The following is a 23,229-nucleotide window of genomic DNA, read 5'->3' on the forward strand; positions in this document are numbered from 1 at the left end:
GAGGGGGCTGCCTGTCCGCCCGGCTCAGTGCTGTGCTCTGGCGCTTCCACTTGGGCTGTTTGTTTCTGCTGAGGGCAGAGAGTGTGTGTGTGTGTTTATCACTTCCCCTCCCCCCGGGGTCAGTGTGTGTGTGTGTGTGTGAGAGAGAGAGAGAGAGAGAGTGTGTGTGTGTGTGTGTTTATCTCTTCCTCTCCCCCCGGGATCAGTGTGTCTGTGTGTGTGAGAGAGAGAGAGACGGCTGGCGTTGGATTGCTGCTAGTGAGAATTCAGACGGGGAGGGGAATTGGAGAATATTTTCCCTCCCTCCCACCTTCCCCGTGGTGAGGGGTGAGGGGGTGACCAGCTCCTGAGAGAGTACAGGCAAACCCCCCCCCCCCCCCCAACTTCCTCATCTGCAAAATCCCTGCAGCTCCTTCCCCTCAATCGCCTTCACAAAGCGCTGTCATGTCCTTTCCTTTTGCTTAATTATTGTTCATTTTCTGTTTCTTTTCAGCGCAGCGTGTTGTGAATACTCGGCTTAGATATTCAGCACCAGACTTGGAAATGACAAACTCTCTCCTCAATGTACTCGCGGCTTGTGGTATCTTCCCGGCAGAGGCGGCCAGGGGGCAGCATTGAGCAAAGGAAGACCATCCTGAGCATGTTTTATTGAGGACTCAGTGCCTGGCTGTTTCTGTCTCGGTCACCAGCACTTGTTCCTCTCTCCCACACACACATCTCCAAGTTTATCTTCACGTTTGCATTTGCAGTCCTCCTTTGCTTTTCACCAGGGCTCCCAAGGCGGACAGTGACAAAACACTGCGGCAGTTCGTGCCGGATGTTCTTAAAGCGGTGCCTTCCTGTAAGCGATAGGGGGAAAGTGCACGGAGAGTCAGTAGGAGCTGGGCTCAGCTGGTCCTATCCCTAACCGGGTGAAGAAATGCCTCTTCCATGGAGACTGCTCACAGACACCAGCAATCACAAACTCCACACTGTACATAGACTGTAATCGTGGGTTTTGCATATTAATAAATCGAAACCTGCTCCCCATTCGAAGTGATTAAAGACTTTACTGCAATCTAGGTTTGTTCAATAAATCGCATCAGTTGCATGACACTGTGATCTTTTGCTATAAATTCTCTGTCCTATGATCCTGCCCCACCAGCTACCTGATGAAGGAGCAGTGCTCCGAAAGCTTGTACTTCCAAATAAACCTATTGGACTATAATCTTGATTTGAAGATAGCAGTGTTGAACTGGGGTGTACAAAGTTAAAAATCACAACACCAGGTTATAGTCCAACAGGTTTAATTGGAAGCACACTAGCTTTCAGAGCGACGCTCCTTCATCAGGTGATAGTGGAGGGCTCAATCCTAACAATTTATAGAAAAAATTTACAGTATGATATAACTGAAATTATACATTGAAAATTGATTGTCCGTTAAGCCTTTCATTTGTTAGAATACAGTGATAGTTTCACTTCTTTCATGTGTAAATCACAAAACCTTTTTTAAAAAAAGGTTGCATTCTCAGGTTAACTGTTAACAATGGTGGTAGCAAGACAATATGTTGAAGGTGTTGGCCCCCTGTGTTCTCTGTCTATGCCATGATGTTTAGATTGATCTCACTTTTTAGATTAGAATCAGAGTTTTACATAAATTCATGCAGCTTTTGAGCTCAGAGTTCTACATGAATGTATGCAGTTTTTGAGCAAAGTACGATGCTCAAAAACTGCATACATTCATGTAGAACTCTGAGCTCAAAAGCTGCATGAATTTATGTAAAACTCTGATTCTAATCTAAAAAGTGAGATCAATCTAAACATCATGGCATAGACAGAGAACACAGGGGGCCAACACCTTCAACATACTGTCTAGCTATCACCATTGTTAACAGCTAACCCGAGAATTCAACTTTTAAAAAAAGGTTTTGTGATTTACACATGAAAGTGAAACTATCACTGTATTCTAACAGATGAAAGGCTTAACAGACAATCAATTTTCAATGTATAATTTCAGTTACATCACACTGTAATTTTTTTCTATAATTTCTATGTTACAATTGAGCCCTCCACTATCACCTAATGAAGGAGCGTCGCTCCGAACACTAGTGTGTTTCCAATTAAACCTGTTGGACTATAACCTGGTGTTGTGAGATTTTGGACTATAATCTGGTATTGTGATTTTTAACATCATGGTTCAAGAGGAACTTTTCAATGGGGTTCTCATGAAGCCTGTGTACTTGCCCGAAGTTAATTATTTAATGAGATCACCTATTTCATTTCCTTCACTTTAATCTCAATGCCCAACTCGGTCTATGGAATATTGTCCCATCGACTAATCCTCCCTCCACTTTCAGAATCCAGGCAACGCAATCCTTAGTATTAGGCGATCCCGTTGATTTCCTGTACTCTAGTTCATGTGTTCCATTGTCACCACCTTCCTTTCTTATTCAGGTATACTTCCCTTAAGTCTGTGAAATCGGTTTCTCTTATAGATGGGTGACAAAAGGTTAATCCTCAATTGAGAGTGATAAGCAGTGATAGGGGGTTTGCCTCCAACAGGGCATTTTTACACAATACTCGTTATTCCTCACAATGTAAGAAACAATACGTGGATAATGTGGTACTGAAAGAATTAACATTTATTGCAGTTGGCTAGTAAATGTAGACATTGCATTCATAGGCACATCAACGTGTCTGGTCTTATTAGGCTGTTCGGTGTGAGCAGAGCAAAAATCTTTCAATGGTACAGCCGAGATCAAGCGATTCCAAATAAACTGGAAGGAGTTAAACTAAGAGTTAACGAGCAGCTGTCTAATGTTGTTCTGGGCTCCCTAAACTCTTGTTGGGAAAGCAGAATCTTCAGAAGCTAATTACTTTGTTTTATACAATTGATAAGATGGAAATCTGCGACTTTAGTAGTTAGGTGGAAATACTTTTAACTGATATGAAAATGGATGAAAATTCAGAGAAGAAAGGGCAACCAAAGAGTAGTAACTGACAGTGTATCCCTCTTGAGGCAACTGATGCCATCAGCCAACTGAAGTGAGACAGATTGTAATATAGATCAGTGAACATCTAGTTATGACAAATTCAGGTCACACAGCAGGTGCTGAGAGGAAAGGACAGGTTTGACAACCTTCCAAAGAAGAATTCTCAACCTGAACAAGAATATCCAAATAATCAACAACAAACTACAGCACCATTTTTCTATTCCAAAGAGAACAGGTTCAGGAAAGATAATGAAACCTCCAGATTTTTGAATTTATAAAAACACTTGAAACAGATAGGGTAGTGGTAAATACGTCATATAAACACATGTATAACAATATCAGAAAAATATGCTTGGAGGTAATTATGGATCTAAAGCGTTAACACTTGATTGAGTGCAAGAAACATTACCCATTGTGATGATAGCATGAGGACTTGGGTGAAGTAGGATCTTGTGGAAAACAGACTTAAAGCCAAACCCTCCCAACAATCTTTATAGTAGTGTAGAGCCTATTCTTATAACCTATAAGTAATGGCAAAGATGGAATAAACTACATCATGCTTACCTTACAAAACTCTCCTTAGCCCAAGTGGCTACTCTTGCACACACTAGGCTATGGAAGCCTCTAAGCAAGCTATAAGTTTTGAAGATACTGATGACAGCACTTCTGTTTTGACATAAGATGATTCAACAAATGACAGCATACACACATTCCATTATGGTAGCAATGAAAAACCAAAACCTTGCTTCATCAATGTTAACCTGGAGTGTGAATAGGATGTGAATGCAAGATCTCATTCTCCAAGGTCTCTCACTCCACTTTATTCAATGTTTCATTCAATAGTCAATCCATACTTACACACATCTGGGAAGAGTAAGACCATTCCTCGGTATAGGTGTTTTGAAATATGATAGCACATTTGGCTTAGGCCCGAGACTAGGCATTTTGGCCCTTTTAACCTGCTCTGCAATTTATGTGGCTGATCTACCTGGGGTCTCAACACCATTTCCCCGTTTCCTTCCCTCCATCCCCACCTCATTCCCAAACCCTAGTCTCCTTTGTTTAGCAAAAATCTGACTTTATCTTGAATAAAATCAGTGACTAATTCTCTATTGCTTTCTGGAGAAGAAAATTCCAGATACTAACAATCCTCAGAGAATAAAAATGCTCTTAACCTTTATCTTGAAGGGAGCTTCTTATTCTTAAGCTGTGTTATCTCACTGTAGTGTCCCCTAAATGTCCTCCCAGTATTTGCTCAATCAAGTTCTCCCAGGATCTTATTTCAAAAAGGTCACCTTTCACTCTAAATTCCAATGGGTATTGGCCCAACCTGTACTCCCTCATCAGATGAGCCCTTCATCCCAGGAATGAGGCAAGTGAAATCATATGAGGCTGGCTAGCAATCAAGCACAAGATCAATACCATTTGTTCTAAAGAACAGTTCCTCAATTTTCTTCCTTTCTTTAAGCAAAGATGTAGAACTCAACCTTCATTGATAAGAGTCGGGTGATCCCTTTGTACTTATAAAACAATTTCTTTAGTTGAAGAGAACTACTGATCAAATACTAATAACCATACTATTTTGTAATTTTAAACCCACAATTTGCACGAACATTAAATGTGCATTTTTGATCCAAATTACAACATTAGCAATCGACCAGTGGATACTCGAGCATTGATCAGCAGTAATAGAAATTCAGAGTTTTGCTGGTGAAATTTCATGAGTTTTAGATTCCATGCACTCCTACACACTCCTACCTTTTTAACATAATTTGTTAAATCTTTGCTTACATATTTTGAATAAACAAGGTTGTGAAAACATTCTTTTACAAAGAAGTTGTAAAGAATAGGAGAATCGTGCTGGCAAACTGGATAGATTTTCTATATGCATTCACCAAAATTGCAGTTGCACCTGGAAATTCAGAGTCAAATTAGGCATGGTTGCAAGTATTGTGACTATTTTGAATCAACCTATAAAAATTGAAAACCAGAGGTTCTTTAAATATACAAATAAAAGAGGTCAATGTTCACTTTGACCTTCAAAAGTAAATCTGGGTAAATAAGGAAGTGACAGATGAGTTAAACAGATATTTTGCATCAGCTTTTATAGTGAAAGAGATTTTGAACATCCCATTCATACTAAAGAATATGAAAGAGCAATTAAGGAGTGTCACTGGAAAAGTAGTATTAGACAAAGTAACGGGGCTAAAAGCAGATAAATTCCTTGGCCCTGATGTCTTGCATCCGAGGATCCTAAAAGAAGAAGCTGGAGAGATAGTTGGTTGTAATTTTCCAATAATCATTGGATTCTGGAGACTTATCAGAGCAGTGTAAAACTGCCAACATGATAGCCTATTCAAAGAGGGAGGCAAAAAAAAAATAACTATAGGCAGATTAGCCTAGCACCAACTGTTGGAAAATAATGGGAATCAATTATTAGAGAGGTAATAACTGAACATTTGGAAAATCATAATCTCATCAAGCAGAGTCAGCATGACTTATGAAAGGGAGATTGTGTTTGACCAATTTATTAGATTGTTTCAAGGAAAACTCAACTAAAACGGATAAAGGAGAATTAGTTGGTGTGTTGCATTTGGACTTCCAGAAGGCATTTGACAAATTTAAGTCATTAGAGCCCATAGTGTTGGAGGTATCTAATGATATATTGAGTGACACAGCGGTTAGCACTACTGCTGCACAGCGCCAGGTCCCATGTTAAATTCCAGCCTTGGGGGCGACTGTCTGTATGGAGTTTGCACATTCTCCCTGTGTCTGTGTGGGCTTCCTCTGGATGCTCCAGTTTCCTCCCACAATCCAAAAATTGTGCAGGTCAGCTGCATTAGTCAGGGGAAATGTTGAGTAATGGGGCAGGGGAATGGACCTGGGTGGTTTACTCTTTGGAGGGTCAGTGTGGACTTGTTGAGTCAAATGGCCTGTTTCCACACTATTCAGGATTCTATGATGATGACGACTCTATGATGATAATCACTAGTCAGGCACATTTGTATTTGGAATTTATTTTGCAATCAGTTAACCAGTGCACAATAATGATAGCACAGTTACAGGCACTTATGTTTAAAATAATGTTGAAAAATACAAATCTTCGTCATTAGAAATATGGTCTAAGATACTGCACAAATTAAACATCGATGTTTCAGAAATGTTGAAAAACTGATACCAGACTATATATAGAGTTGTATCCAATTAGGGAATTATTTTCTGGTTTTCAAGCCCAAAATTAGAGGTTACCCTCAAATTTTTTAATCACTAGGCTATACAGTTCAATTTATACACAAGCTAGCTTGCTTCCTTATTTGTGAAAAAATCAGCAGTTCACTGAAATTATAACACAAATGAAACAGTCATGAATCATAAATAATAGCTATAACAACATGCAATTATACAGATATTAATACACATCTGTACAAAATGTCAGCAAAACAATGTTCTCAGGTAAACAATTCACAGGAAATAAATCTTATAATATATTACTGTTTTTTTTAAAAAGAAATTATTGGAACGGAGTTTAAATTTAGAACTCTCTTGCCTGTAAAATAAACCCAGAGATATGTTATGACTCAAGGCAGAGATTTTTGTGCAGCAAATGTTATTTGCAAAAGAGTGGATTTGATTGCAAGTAGAATATACATTTTCCATAACTGATTAAAAATGCCTGTAATTTCTCTCTCTTCTACCTCACTGACTCAAGAACATAACTTGACCAGAATCACTTAAAAGGGGTCGAGAATTTAAGAAGGTGACGACTGCGTCAAATGTCCTGAATATTACTCATGTTTAGCTTTTACTGCACAACACAGGGAAAGATGTGAAACCTGCAGAGAGCAAGGTAACATGTAGACTCTGCCAAATGCATTCTTTCAGGTTAATTCCATATTCAAAAGAAGTATCGAGAGAGAAATTTAGTACACTTAAATATTGCTATGCACATTTTAAAACCATACCAGTTCTAACAGGCAGGACATTGATGTTTCTGTGGATTACTATCCCTTCATTTTTTGGGTGAAATGGGAGATTTAAGCAGATTACAATACCAGAAGTATTTACAAATTGCAGAACAGGACCAGGGACTGGAAATGATTTTTAACTTTGACATATGATAACGATATCAGACTTACAAACATTGGGAGCAATGATGTGAAAAAATAAAGGATGTGTCAGATGAAAGAATAAAACACCTAGAATTTTAAATGTAAAAGTCCAGAATATACTTGGAGTTAGAGCAAAAAAAATGCAATTCTCTGGTATGTTTACACAATTAACACATAACACCTTTAAAGTAGATACAGTCACAATCCTTACAAGTCATAGAATAAATTCAAATAAATTTCCTTCAAATGGAGATGTCAGGCTAACACTACTTGCGAACGAAGAATTTTGTGTAAACGACTAACTCAATTGCCATTAAATTCAACAACTTACAACCAATTTTCAAACAACTCTGTAGACATTTCATATATTAGTGAAAATTTATTATAATATATTCTTCACTACCACACATTTATGGTTACTCATTTACGAACTTCATTTTCTAAAATTTAAAACTAGCACCATACCAACACAGATTTGCATTTTATATATAAAGTGCGTATCATATAATCTCACACAATACTCACTATTTAACTTTTAAAATGTTTTCTTGATTTAAATGTTAATTAAGATTATATCAGACACTCATGATGTGAGGTTCGTCCCCAACTCTGAGAAAGCATTGGAAACAGACAATTCATACTATATAATCAGCAAGAAAATTCAATGCAGAGGAGTGCAACTTGGGTAAGATAATTTAGTGCTAAATAATCAGTTAGTTTAGATATCATAACACTCATTACAAATTATTTCTACAATTTTTTCCAATATCCAAATTAAAATTTATAATTTATTAAAAACTACTACTTCTAGGTTTTAATGTATTTTGCTAAATATTTGGATCCAATTGTTTAAGTAATTCAAACAGCTTTTCACTAGGGAGACTAACAGTACCACATAAGCACAGCTCAACTATAATAAAATGAGGGATAACTCAGTGAACCTATCAACTGAGTAGCTAAACTGTACAGATCAGGTCAGTTGATTCTTGATTATGTACTGACTTGATCGATCTCTGATGCCACAGTGATAAGGGCACTACAAATGAATCTTAGATTAGGGACAATTGCTAGTGGTGAGGGGTCTGCTCTTTAATCATTATATAGTGATCTGTGCTGGAATTGCAGACAGCATCAGTTCATCTGTGATAATTGAGTAGGCTGCTGACAATCATTATAAATGCACATGTCCATGGTGCCAAATGGTGGCTGAAGCCCATAGATTGGTACTGAGTAGGGTGCAATAACGGAGAAAGAGAAAACAAATCCCAAAAACTAGATAGTTTCAATATCTCTTTAGGTGCCACACCCTAATTCTTAATTTTTTTCAAAACAAGTTTTGTTTCAAACAAAAATGTACAATTACAATTTATAGCAATTGCTTGCAAGCTCAACGTAGACAGTAAGCTTCACTACAACTGCACAACTACCCTGTGATTTGCAGCACTATTTTACACCCATCTCTATCAATATTATGTGTGGATAATGATATCAAATGTAGTGATCAGTTCACAAATGTAACACCCCTAAATTAGAGCAAACAAGAAAGCAACTTACATTCCGTCATTCAATGTGAATTGGATTTCCACAGAAGAATAATTCAGGTTTCCCATTTTATTCTAAGACACATTGCATGAGGTGGCTGACAACAAGAGCTTCCGTATGGGAGACAGAAATACTTTTCAATGCAGCATTATTGCAAATGTAGTTTGAAACTGATTTAGTCCAGATATCTAGCAGCCAACAAACTCCATGGCAAGCCTCCATGTTTCAGATTTAAGATGGAAATTAATAACTGAATGCATGTAAAATTACAATCAAGCAATTTACAAATGGTCAAGGGAAGCTTAGTTACAAACAGTACTTGTCACATGAATTTCATTTGTTTATTATTCACTAAAAGACATTTTTGACAACTTCCCTGCATGTCCAACACAATTCATTCCACTCCTCATCAGTAGCTGTATGGCTCCAATATTCTCTCAGGGATTGTGGTATCTTTTGTCTGCGTACCATTCAAAGAGACACTTTCCTGGAAATCACCTCCAAACTCTATTGAGCCTGCGGTCAGTTGGTGAAACACTAATTTCTTGTAGATTCCTCCCTTCTCTAAAAGGCTGTTATGGGTACCACATTCCACTATCCTTCCATGGTCAACAACAATCACCTTAGTAAAGAAAAACATGGCAAGTAAAAATTGTGTGTGTAAACTGTTCATACATTTGATTGTGAACACATTATTTTTGAAAATAAATCTGTGATTTGAAAATTACTTCAAAGTTTCAGTAAAACCATCTGTCGTTATGTAGGATCAACCTTTTTGGTTAGTCTTGTTTTTGTTTAATATCAGGCACAATTTATGCCAACAGTTGGAAGAATATGTAGTGTATTTATGCTTACTGATTTAATGAAAAAAGATGTTCACTGCATAAGAAAGATATTACAGCTGGCATCAAACACTCTATTGCATGTGTCTCTAATTTATCACATATAGCTTATTCTATCAATCTATTTTCTCAAGGAGGAGCATGAGGGATGATAGATATAAAAAAAAAGTAGTACTCCCATTTCCTTCTGCTGAACATATGCAGAACAATCTAGACAACAAAAGGATGAGGCTGTTTTTGATATTAATATTTCCCACTGAGTACCGTTATTTTGCACAGTGTCTGTTTGTAAATCACTTCCATCATATATTGCACTTGTTCAACTAACTTATCTTTGTTAAAGGACCTAAAATATTAAATAAACTCATATTCTACTTTATTCAAATACTGGAAGGAACTTAAGGCCAACTTTGTCATCTAACTCAGGTACATTTCAAATCGGTTTGTAATGGACTGTTTGCATCTACTCCTGTGATAGAAAAATGTCAGCACCTCAGGATAACAAAATCATGCTTTGCTAGTTAGGTTCAGCAGCCAGAAAACTATACAAACAACAGAGATCTACATAAAAGCAGCAACAATACAGCATACTGTATATCTCAACAACATGTACTTCAAGTAGAGAGAGAGAGAAAAAAAACACTCCGATCAATGCACAAGAAACTGGAATGGGCAATTTTGCAAATCTGGCTCAAAGTATTTCTCTCAAGCTCCTGTACTAGATATAATGAAAGGCCTATTTTCAACACAAACCTTTTCTCCTCTTTTCTTTCATTTCTAAATTCTCTCACATCTTCATCAAGTTATTCTTGTATACTTATGTTATCAGAACTACTTCTGACTGTTCTCTTTTTTTGATAACTACCAATACTTATGTATGATATGCTTCCTTCATCTTCAATGAGAATTAAAACTTCAAAATTCTATTTATCAAACCTTTCCCATGACCTTTAAATGGCAAAATATCCTTATTTCCCATGTCTTTGCTGTTTCTTGCTGTGTATAAGCTACAAAACAAATTCATACTTGATATCACCTAATCAATAGCTCCCAGTTACATCAATAGCTCCTGATTTACCTCACCATTATTTTTCTTCCTTTTCTTCATGGTGTCCTGCACTATGGGCCTTAAATCGAGTTGGGCATTGCAATAAAAATCAATCAAAATGGGACAGTTACTAAGAGATTGGGCAGTGCAAGAGATTGAGAATTCTCATGTTTTCATGCCTATTGAAGAAGAATAAACTTAACCATTTTTAGATTTAGATTCCCTACAGTGAGGAAACAGGCCCTTCAGCCCAACAAGTCCACAGCGACCCCCCAAAGACCAACCCACCCTGACTAGTGCAACTATCACTACGGGCAATTTAGCATGGCCAATTCACCTAACCTGCACATCTTTGGACTGCTTGCAGTAAATAACTGCAAGTGCTGGTAACTTTCAATTCACTTCCTCATAGGCCATAATTTAGAAGACTGATTCTGAAGGACTATTGCTATGGAAAATGGAAAAGTCACATTGTTACAACACTGAACGTTACGATGAGGTTGTAATTGCGGAAAATTGTTTCATAGATGGTGGAGCAAGCTTTGACCTTCATTGGATGTCTTATACTTGAGTGACTTTTGAGGGAAAACAATATTTTCGCTTTTCTCTTTCCAGAGTCACCAAACTGATGACAGGTTCCAGTTCCTTAACTGCAAGTCCCTCAGACTTGGCTATTCATCAGACACGGCTATTCATGAGATACACTACTACGGAAATACACAAGTACTGATGCATGAAATGCAGTTCCAACAGGACTTACTAAATAGTTATCAGGGTAGCAGCAACATTGGCTAATGTAGCCCTTCTTTATCAAGGGATATGGAATCTTACTTTCAATATGATTGCCACAGTGGGTGAAATCAGATAATTTTTAAAAAAGTTCATTCACGGGATGAGATCATTGCTGCCTAGGCCACCATTTATGCTCATGCCTAACTGCACAAAAGGCAGTTAAGACTCACCCACATTGATGTGTGCCTGGAGTCACGTGTAGGCCAAACCAGGTAAGGATGGCAAGTTTCCTTGCCTATAGGAAATTAGTGAACTAGATGGGTTTTTCAAACAATCAACAATGGATTCATGGTCACTGTTTAGACCCTTAATTCCAAATATAATTCAAAAGATGGAAGAGATTTTGCTTTTCAGATTAATGATCTTCATTTAGAAGACATCTGAAATGAATAAATATTAAGGAGTATAAAGAAAACAAGTTCAATTTTTCAAAGTCAATTATTGTGTTTTCGAACCAAGCTTTTAATTAGCCTGGAAAATAAGGTCATTTCCAGACAGAGATCAAGAGTTTGCTTTAAGACCAACAACTTGAATAAAGGACACTCTTGGAATAATGTAAAGATTCAGAAAGGAGGAGAAGCAGAACGTGTTCAACAAGTTTCATTTCACAATAAGTATCCCATTCTTGTTACCTTTGCATATAGCTTTTCTCCAAAGATGGCATTTATTATGGAATAGGCTCAGCACATCGCATCAGTAAGTTTCAGAGCTATGAGGAAAAAAATTCTAACTACCAGATTGTAATGTGTATATTTGAGAAAGGAATTGATGAAGGTTTTGATGAACAATCTCTGAAATTGGAGGTGCACAAGTACAGAATCATAAGAAAGAAACTCGAAAGCAGTGAACTTAAAGCAGATCAATACAATGGTAAGGACTAAATGAGAACAGATGGACAAAGTAAAGTTGACAATAGTTAGTAAGCTTCTAATAGAAGTCCAGATAATTGTCTGAAAAAAGTTTGTGCAATACAAAGAGTAATATTTCACTCATACATTCGAAACTGGGGCTGGATCATAACTTTTGCCATATTTGTGAAGTATAGGGCTGCCAGAATGAACCAGTACTCAAGGTGATCTTGTTTTGTACTAGTTTTGCACTCTCAGCATCATAGTTGAAACTCAGATTTAAAAAAATGTAATATCGATAAGAAATCTAGCAGCACACTTTCAGTTTCTATTAATCAAACTATCCTTTTAGCTTATCGCAATCAAAAGAGATGTGCAAATGAAGTATGAAAGCATTGTATGCAGGCATTTTAGTAGTCAAAAAAAAAAATTCATTACACCTAAAGTTCTAAAGAATGTCGAATTAAAGCTATTGCTACATTTTTCAGGTACAAGATAGCAGATATTAAAATGCTGATCTAAGTTAAAATTAAAGCTCTAAACAAGCCTGCAGGATATTAGTGTGCCAGCGAATGTTATTGACCAAATACTTCGGAGGTTGAAGAAGTGAATCGGCTTCTTTTCACTGTATGCCTGGGGAAAGAGACAGTATCTGATGGCTGACAAAAGTAGAATGGACTAAAGGAGTGAGAGTGAGGTTTTACTAATCCTCTGAACAGCATCCCCTTCAGACTCAGCCCTTTGCCCTCTGCCCTATTCCTGTAACCCTGCATTTCCATGACTAATCCACCTGGACACTATGAGCAATTTAGCATGGCTAATCCACTAGCCTGCTCATCTGGGGAATATGGGAGGAAACTGGAGCACCCAGAAGAAACCCATGCAGACACTGGGAGAACATGTAAATTCCACACAGTCATCTGAGGCTGGAATCAAGTCTAGGTGCCTGGCACTGTGAGGCAGCAATGAGCCACTGTGCCGCTCTCAAGGTTATTCAGAAAAATTTGAGAGTACACTCCTTAATCACATACAAACAGTGAGAGTTCACTTTGCCAACAGTCTAGTGTTGTTGCTAATATCATCCAATTTACATCAGTTAGGGTGGAAGTTAATAAAGAAGCATTGATGTCGCCAGGCATAGTAGTAGAATATCCCTTCATATCAAAGTAGTATTCCTCTTGGTACAGTACATCTTTGGCCATTGGTGGAGAGTGTGTAGTGACATGATAGTTTAAATTCTTAAAACAAGTATGCACATATGTAGACACAGCCATTTCAGAAAAAAACGTTCTCACCATAGAACTTTACCACTTGTTAGGGAAAACTTCAAACAGATTCATCTTGAAGAATCACTGGAGCGTTTCCATTCATAAGAATTGAAATGCTTCTCACAGCTCAGTGTGTTAAGGCCTATGTCTGCCTTTAGTACTTGTACTATTGAGTTAAACTACAAGGAGTAGAACTGCTGTTTAATGTTCCACTGGAAACCACCAGGATGTGTGGTGTTGCCACCATTCTCTAAAGCAGCAATACTTTTACAATCAAAACTCGCTACCAATTTTACTGATGCTATCGATAGCAAACCCATAGGAAAACAGCCATAAGAGCATGATTAATAGCTGATTGAACTCAAATGGTTATTTCACATTCAGGAACAGTATTATAAAATGTATTCCCTTAAATGGTTTAACACTTAACTTTTCAGTTCAGAATCGACAAGTCTGAGCAAGAACACCAAGGATAGCCAATTACTACCTTTACCGTTTTCTCGGCTGCTATGCCAGCTGGATTTAAAGCTGCAAAGGACCAGAAAGTGAAGAAAATGTCTCTTAAGATGAGCTGTAAATGCCAAATATTAATAAATTTCATTTTGCACTAGAGAATTGAGAAGAGCAGACTGTGGTCTCAATTTTCCATTGATTGACTTCTCCTCAAACTCCAGTATAGAAGGGCCCAAAGCCATCCATTATTTAAGCAGCAGATACATGGTTTAAAGGTTGTTACATAATTACAGGGCTCAGATGTCATTTATGACTTCCTGTAAAATCTTCCTGATTATGTCATTCTTCTACCATTCCCAGGTATTAGATTAACTGATAGAATTGTGCTCACATATGCACACAAGTTTTAAAAATACTGAAATAAGTTTAAAGGCAGTTGGAAGTTATTGTTTTTATATTGAAATTGGTCTCAGAGTCGTATTCAACAGTAAACTATGAGGTGACAGACATGAACCTCAAGAGCCCCATTAGTTGCCAGGATTTATAAAATGTGCTGTTAGCTTGGAGACTTATTTTAAACACTAATGTAGGCATCTGCTTCTACTAGGTAAAGAAATTAAACTTCACAGTTCAATTATTGCCAACAAAAGTTTTAACTTTCACACCTTTCAGTTTTGTGTAGCAGTTAAAAACGTGGTTCTAGCTATCTTACTTCCAGACTTCTATAGCACATTGAAACATATGTAATACCAGTCATCTTCTTTCCATTTTTGTGTGTATATTTATGATTTCTGGGATGTCCATCAGAATTTTCCTTCTTTGATCACTTTGATTTTTGAAAACTGATACAGTTCAGTAAAAAGTTCAGAAACTGAGCCACAATTACAATAGTGCCAAATAATTAACAGGAATTCTTTTAGATGGACTTTTCAGTGCTTATTAGTGCTGCATATTTTCAAAATAGGAAATTTAACAATTTTGGGATTACAGCTTTACAATCAAGATTACCAGCTGGCATTACAGATTTACTTAAAACAGTCAAAATTGCACTCAAGTTAAATTGTTGGGAGTTCTCACAATTAGCGTTTATCTCGTTTTTCTTAAATGTATTAATAACTTTGAACTCTGGCAAATAAAATTCAACCAGGAGAAAGTGAGGACTGCAGATGCTGGAGATCAGAGCTGAAAAATGTGTTGCTGGAAAAGCACAGCAGGTCAGGCAACATCCAAGGAGCAGGAGAATCGACGTTTCGGGCATAAGCCCTTCTTCAGGAATCAAATAAAATTCAAGGTAGCATTATTATCATTCAATTCCTCTGAGCACAGACGAGTTAGCTTTAATTCCTCTCTCAGCCAAATGTTCAGAAGAAACTTGCCTAGTACAATGCTTCCAATTTGGATCAATTCATGTGCTTTTAATAGCATTTAGTCAGCAGTAATAATTGGACAACTGGAACATTTTACTGAGTACTAGTTATGTTAAAAAGAATTGCTTGTTGGCAGCAAAACAATCATAAACTGACCAAAATTGTATGAAATCAAGAGCTTGATTACAGAACATTAGTCAGTATTACTCTAAGTTTAATGCCTTTTTAAAATTACATTGTTCTAACACTTTAATTATGGAGTGGACTGCTTTAAAGACACAACCTGGAATACTCATGGCTTTAATATGTCAAAGATGTGCGAGGGACAAAGAATAGGGAAATCACATGGTTTGTGAAATATCCAAATTTTTCAACTGACATCCTGTAAAGAATGAATAAAAAGTTTTCATTTATATAGCATACTTCACTACTTTAGGTTATTGCAATTTTTTCATAACTACAAAGACGTTTTGATGTAGTATAGTTACTGATTCAATGTCCAGAATGGTGGCAGAAAATTTAAATTTAATAACATCTCACCAACAGCAATGCAATTATTTAAAAACAATCTGCTTTTGGTGATCATGGCAAATGAATAAATGTTGACCAGGATATTGTGTGAACTCTTCAACCCTTTTAATGTTGCCATGGGATCTTTATTGTTCCCTTTAAAGATCAGAAGGTGCTTTGAGTAAATGTCTCATCCAAATTACAAATATTGTGCTTGACAAATCTTCAGAAGGTAGTTCAGATCATGTTCATTTTCTGAAACAAGGGGGTGGCTAAGAGGAGACTTGTCTTGAGTTTGATCCAAATCTGCTAAAACATTTGTTAAATCATGTAATCCTTACTTACTCTGTAATTTTGGGGAGAAAAAAATGCAGTATTGCCAGCATGAATCTAAATTTTCACCAGCACCTTTTTACGGAAAACGCCACACTATGTTTATTAGCGTGTAGCTTGGCATAATTTCTGTACAGTTTTGCTTTGAGGAAGTTTAATTAGGAATTGCATGGCCCAGCTCTTAAAGTACCGAGGAACAGGAAATAGTACAATAGTAATCATTTCCAGCAACCCAGGCAGTGTTTTCAGTATGTTTGGCAGTGCTCAATTTGACTTGGGTTATTTTAACAAAGAAAGGATAAACTGAATAGTAGCTTTGACTCCCACTAGATGGTAAGTCAAGTTAAACTGACAGACAATATTATACATTTACTTCACATTTCATTTGATCTTCCTTTACATATGCTGGATCATTTTGATTAAATTTCATAGAGATACTGATGCTCAACAATTAGGTATTCAGTCTTTTTTTGTTGGATTTACAATGAGCAAGTCAATTTAAAAAAACCTTTCTAGGCTTAAAACATAGGCATGCTTTCAAATAAGAAGAATTTTGTAGATGTACAAATGTCAAACTTTGTATAGTTCTACATGAAACATGGAATTGGAATATTGTTGAAACTATAGTAGATTCAGATGTTTTTCTTAAATCACTAAAGAATAATTCAGATTCTCAAAAGGTCACATACTTTGAATTAAATAATGTAATTATCCATGCTCCAATTTTCATGATCTGACAAATTTTAGATTTCTAAATTAACTCTTGCCCCTCAGTGAAACATTAGAAACTCATTAAAATGATTTCCATCTTAATCTTCAGGCAGCGTCACTTATCTCTGATTTAAGGAGTATTGCTAATTGCTTCATTTGAGTCTACTTATCTCCAAATAGTCTGCATTTACTAAAGATGGAGAAATCTTCTATCAACTCTCCAAGAAACAGCTTTGACTGGATATCATTGACTGAATTTTCGCATTCAAGTCATAGGTCTGACATTCAGATGATTTCCAATCGTAGGCCCAGATAGAACATCTGATAGAACAGCATCTGTAAACTTTCCAGAGGGAAATAATTAAAAAGGGTCTGCCATCCAAGTAGACACACCAGGCATGCTGAAAATGTGGGAGGTCAAACAAAGCATCTGAAGTGAAGGATAGCTAGCAAACCCACTGGCAAAACTATGTACAGCTGTCATGACTGGAGAAGGAGACAACAACACACAGTGGAGGTATCATAGGTTGATAGGACTGGCAGCAATGCCTGCAGATGTCTTGAGGATGGCCAATGTGTCCTTTAAAGTAACCACTGCACATGTGCTCTAACTCCCCACTCTGTTCTTACCTCCTAAGAGTAAACAAGCTACAGACACATCAGTTCAATCCAGTTTCACAGCCTTTCAAAAATATACACTAATTCCCTCTATAATAATGCAACTGGTTTCTTGTTGTGGAGGCATAGATTACAGTCAACATTCTGAAGCTGGCTCTGGGAAAAATGCCAGATGGTGAGAACATGTGGATCCATTATTTTGACATTTTTCTTGTTATCCCCAATTTACAGCAATTCAGTGAACTTGTTTCTCCAAATGAGACTTCCTCCCCATGCTAAACTGATTACATGTTTCTATCTTTCCATAGTTTTGTACTTCTAAAAGAAGCCCTTTCAGCATATTTGTCCACCTCCTGCAAGTACACCTCTTCTACAAACATAGGAACTAGAATAGGCTAATTTAGTAGAATTATAGCTGATCAAATATTGAATGTCTTTTACTCCCTCCATCCCATAACTCAGTAGGATACAGGATAATTAGAAATCTAATGTCTGTTAAATGTACTCAAAAGACTGAATCTCCAAAGGTTTCTTCGTTAGACAATTCCAAAAAGTTCACAATCCTCTAAGCAAAATAATTTCTCTTCATTTCCGAACCAAATGGCAACCCCACATTTTTTAATTCTGACCTCTGGCTTTAGATTCTCCAACCAGGGAATCATCTACATCTATCCTTACAAATATTTGAGATTTCAAGGTGATCACCTCTCATTCTTTGAAACTCGAGTGAATTCAGGCCCAGTGTGCCCAAAATCTCTTCATAAGATTGTTCTGCCATTCCAAATACAAATGTGGTGAACCTTTGTTGAACACCCTCTCCGGTAATCATTTCTTCTGAGATAAAGAGATCCAATCTGCACTCAAGTGCAATCTAACAGAGTTCCTACACAACTGAATCAAGGCTTTACTACTCTTTTCCTGAAATCCTAATATTCCATTAGCTATCTAATAGCTTGCTGAACCTGCAGATTAGCTTTAGTAACTTATCACTAAGGACACCTAGATCCCTTTTTACAGCTACACTTTCCAAACTCTTATTATTTAAGAAATACATTGTAACCTCACATTTTCCATATTATATTCCAACTATCATATTCATTGCCCATTCAATAAACCTGTCCAAATCTTCCTGAAGCCACTTTTCATATTCCCCATGACACATATTTCCATTTAGCTTTGTATCATCTGCAAATATGGAAACCAGACATCTCAGCACAACTTCCAAATCATTGATATATAACATGAACAGCAAGGCCCAAGTACAGATCCTTGTGGTACCCCATTAGCCATACCCTGCAACGTGACAGTGACCTATTTAATCCAGACACTTCTTTTTCCTCCTTGTTAGGGGGTCATTAATCCATGCCAAGACATGACCTATTTTCCCATGTGCATTATCTTTCTAACCAGACTTCTGTGGGGGACTACATCAAAGGATTTCTGAAAATCTAAGTTAACTACATCCATGAGCTCACCTTTATTCATTTTGTTAGTAACATCTTCAATAACAAAAATCCAACAGGTTTATCAACCATGAGTTCCCATGCACAAATGCATGCTGATAGGCCTAAATGGACCAATATCAAAAGAGTTGTTTATTTATCTCATCCTTTATAGCATTTTCCTTACTACTGATGTAAGGCTAACAGGTCTATAGCTCCCGGTTTTCTCTCTTGCTGCCTTAAATAGTGGGGTGACATCTGCTATCTTCCAACTCAAAGAAATCGTTCAAGAAATGGGGGGAAAATTAGGTTCCAAGCAATCGATCGTGAAAGGACTCTCTAGTCAGACACACGGACAGACATTCCTAACTTTCCAAACATAGACTGGACTGCCATAGTGTTAAAGAGGAATTTGTTAAGTATATACAGGAACATTTTCTGATTCAATATGTGGATGTACCTACTAGAGAAAGAGGAAAACTTGATCTTTTCTTGGGAAATAAGGCAGGCCAAGTGATTGAGGTGTCAGTGGGGGAGCACTTTGGGACCAGTGATATTGATTCTATTAGTTTTAAAATAGACATGAAAAAGAATACACTTGATCTAAAAGTTAAAGTTTAAATTGGAGAAGGCCAAATTTGACAGTATTAGGCAAGAACATTCAAAAATTGATTCGGACTGGCTATTCACAGGTAAAAGGATGATTGGAAAGTGGGAGGCCTTCAAAAATGAGATTGAGTGTTCAGAAAAAATATGTTCCTGTTAGTGTGAAGGGCAAGATTGGCACGTGTAGGGAATATTGGTGACTAGAAAATTGTGGCAAAAAAAAGAGGAGCCATAACATTAGGTATAGACAGCTGGGATCATATGAATCTCCAGAGAAGTATAAAGTGCAATAGGAGTATATTTAAGAGGGAAATCAGGAGGGCAAAAAAGGAGACATGGGATTGCTTTGGCCAACAGGGTGAAGGAAAATTTAAAGAGATTCTACAAATATATTAAGGGCAAAAGAGTAGCTCGGGAGATAATAAGTCCCCTTAAAAGACCAACAAAGCCATCAGAGTGTGGAACAGTAGCAGGAGAATCAACATTTTGGGAATCCTGATGAAAGGCTTATGCCCGAAACATCAATTCTCCTGCTCCTCCGATGCTGCCTAACTTGCTGTGCTTTTCCAGCACCACACACTCAACTCTGATCTCCAGGATATGCAGTATTCATTTTCTGCTATATCTTTAAAACTGTCTATATTACTGAAGTAATGTTGCTGGATGTCTTAAAAGGCATAGAAGTAGATAAATCCTTGGAACCTGATCAGTTATATCCTAGAACTTGGTGGAAGCTAGGGAAGTGATTTCTGGGCTTCTTGTTGATCACTGGTAGCCATGGGTGAGGTGCAGAAGACTGGAGGTTGATTAACGTGGTGCTATTATTTAAGAAAGGTAGTAAGAAAAAGCCAGGAAACTATAGACCACAATCCTGAAGTCCGCAGTGGCTAAGTTGTTGGAAGGAATTCTGAGGGACAGGATTTACATGTATTGGGAAAGGCAAGGACTGATTAGGGATAGTCAACATGGCTTTGTGCATGGGAAATTGTGATTCACTAACTTGATTGAGTTTTTGAAGAAGTGACAAAGAAGATTGAAGGCGGCAGAATGGTAGATGTTGACCAAATGGACTTCAGTAAGGTGTTTGAGAAGGCTCCGCGTGGTAGATTGGTTAAGAGGAGATCTGGGGGAACTAGCCAATTGGACACAAAATTGGTTTAAAGGGAGACAACAGAGGATGGTGATGGAGGGTTGATTTTCAGACTGGATTCTTGTGACCAGTGGTGTGCCACAAGAATCAGTGCAGGGCATATTGCTTTTCATCATTTATGTGAATGATTTGGATGCAAATATAGGAGGAATGGTTAGTAAGTTTGTAAATGACACCAAAATTGGTGGTGTAGTGGACAGTTATGATTATTTCAGAGTACAACAGGACCTTGATCAGTTGGGCCAATGGCCTGAGTAGTAGCAGATGGAATTTAATTTAGAAAAATGTGAAGTATTGCGTTTTGGTAAGGCAAATCAGGGCACAACTTATACACTTGGTGAGGTCCCGGCGAGTGTAGCTGAACAAAGATCTAGGGGTGCAGGTGCATTGTTCCTTGAAAATGGAATCACAGGTAGACAGAATGGTGAAGGCGGTGTTTGGCACACTTGCTTTCATTGAGTATAGAAGTTGAGAAGTCATGTTGCAGCTGTACAGGACACCTTTAGATACCTGTTCTAGGAAAGATGTTGTTAAACTTGGGTCCAGCAAAGATTTAGAAGAGTGTTTCCCAGATTGGAAGGTTTGAGCAAAGGATGAGGCTGAATAGGCTGGGTTTTTTTCCCCTCTGGAGCATCAGAAGGTGAGGGGTGACCTTATAGAGGTTTAGAAAATTATGAGGGGCATAGATAGGGTGAACAGCCAAGATCTTTTTCACCAGGTAGGAGAGTCCAAAACTAGAGAGCATAGGTTTAAGGCGAGAAAGGAAAGATTTAAAAGGCACCTGATTGACAACCTTTTCACGGAGATGGTGGTGTGTGTATGGATCAGACTGCCAGAGGAAGTGGAGGAGATGGGCAGAAATACAACTTAAAAAGGAGTCTGGATAGAAAGAGTTTAGAAGGATTATGGGCCACATGCTGACAAATGGGATGAAACCACTTTAGGATATATGGTCAGCATGGATGAGTTGGATGAAAGGTCTGTTTCCGTGCTGTTCAACTCTATGACTCTAATTTACCGAATTTTGCAAGATAATCACAATGCACCAACTATCTCTATAGCTGCTTCTTTCAACACTCTGCAATGAAGATCATCGAGTCCTAGCGATTTATTATCTTTCAGTCCCATTAATTTCTCCTGTACAAATTTCTTACCAATGCTAATTTACTTCAACTTCTCTAAATCTCCAAATTGAATATCTAAATCAAGGAAGTTTCTGTTATCTTGCTCATTGAAAACAGATTTAAAATAATCATTTAGCTTCTCTGCCATTTCTCCACTCACCACTATCAAGTCTGCTGACGCTATCATTAATGGACATCCATTTATTTTAACCAAACACTTCCTTATTACATACATCTAGAAGCTGTAACAGTCTGCTTTTATGTTTTGTTAGATTGTATTCATATTCTATTCTCTTTATCAGTTTTTTGGTCTTCCTTTGTTGTATTCAACAGCCTCCCTTACTCACAAAAATCCTCAGAACTGTTGCTATTTCCAGCAACGTTGTTGGTATTTTCTTTTAAACTTACACAATCTTAAACTTCCCTTCTTAGGCATGGTTGATTGACCTTAGGTTTTTGGACCTTGCAGGCTTTAAAATAGCTACTTTAAACACTACTCATTGTGTATGTACAGTTATGCCCTTTAATGTATTTTCACAATCCACCTCAGCTAATTTGTGCTTCATTCAAATTTAAGACATTGGTTTCAGAATGAACTGCATTTTCAATATCATAAAACATTATCATTTTGTGGTTACTCATCCCTAAAGATTATTTCAACTAGATTGTTAATTAGCCCTTTTTAATTATATTTGATTTAAAATAGCACATCCTCCATTGGCTTAACATACTGCTCCAGAAAACCATCCCTAACACACTTTCAGAAACCTGTCCTCCATACTTTGTGCTCAGTTGGTTTTACTCAGTCTATATGCAGATTGATGGTATCTATAATGACCATGTTACCCATGCTCTGTACTTTTGTCTTCTCCAGATTACTATCATGCTCCATATTACCACAATTATTTGGTGGCCTACCAATAACTTCAACCAACCTCTGATGTCCCTTGCTGGTTGTCAGCGCCAACACAAGTAGATTCCACAGATTGTTCTTCCAATCTGAGATATTCTCCTTCTCATGCATCAATCCCATTTCGTACATCAGCACAACTCCAACTCATTTTCCTTCTTGTTACCATGAAGCATTCTTCTGTAATGGCAGTTAGACCATATTCATATCCCTGTGCCTTTAGATCATCTAACCTGTTGCAATTACTGCATGCGTTCAGGGCAACTTTCCTTTGAAGTGTTATCATTCTGCATTCAAAACATCCTCAATGCTGGGCTGAATTCCCTAGAGTTGCCCAAGCAGCTTTTCTAATTTGTGTCATCAAGGCTTTTTTTTTCCTTCCAATATGGGTTACCATGAGGTTCCAATCTTCCTGAAAAGTTGGTTTAATCCCACCCCAACAGCATTAGCAAATCTCCCTGCAAGGATATCGATCTCAACCTTGGTAAGGTGTAACCCATCCAGTATGTACAGGTCCCATCTTCCCCAGAAATCTGAAACCCTCCATCCAGTTCCCCAGCTTTTTATTCAAATCATTCGATCCT

General features: G+C 37.4%; 1 protein-coding gene across 3 annotated transcripts in view; it reads right to left on the minus strand.

Annotated features, from left to right (window-relative positions):
- Positions 1–5,983: 5,983 nt before the first annotated feature.
- The window catches only part of LOC122562633 (ABC transporter B family member 1-like), a 174,603-nt gene continuing 157,357 nt past the window's right edge, over positions 5,984–23,229 (minus strand). For all 3 annotated transcript variants that reach the window (XM_043715648.1, XM_043715646.1, XM_043715645.1), the window contains one exon: positions 5,984–9,245. In XM_043715648.1, coding sequence (XP_043571583.1) covers positions 9,033–9,245 — 213 coding nt within the window. In that variant the 3' untranslated portion in view covers positions 5,984–9,032. The remainder of the gene's footprint in view (positions 9,246–23,229) is intronic.

This window comes from Chiloscyllium plagiosum, chromosome 25 (assembly GCF_004010195.1).
Source record: "Chiloscyllium plagiosum isolate BGI_BamShark_2017 chromosome 25, ASM401019v2, whole genome shotgun sequence".
Lineage (NCBI taxonomy): Eukaryota > Metazoa > Chordata > Chondrichthyes > Orectolobiformes > Hemiscylliidae > Chiloscyllium > Chiloscyllium plagiosum.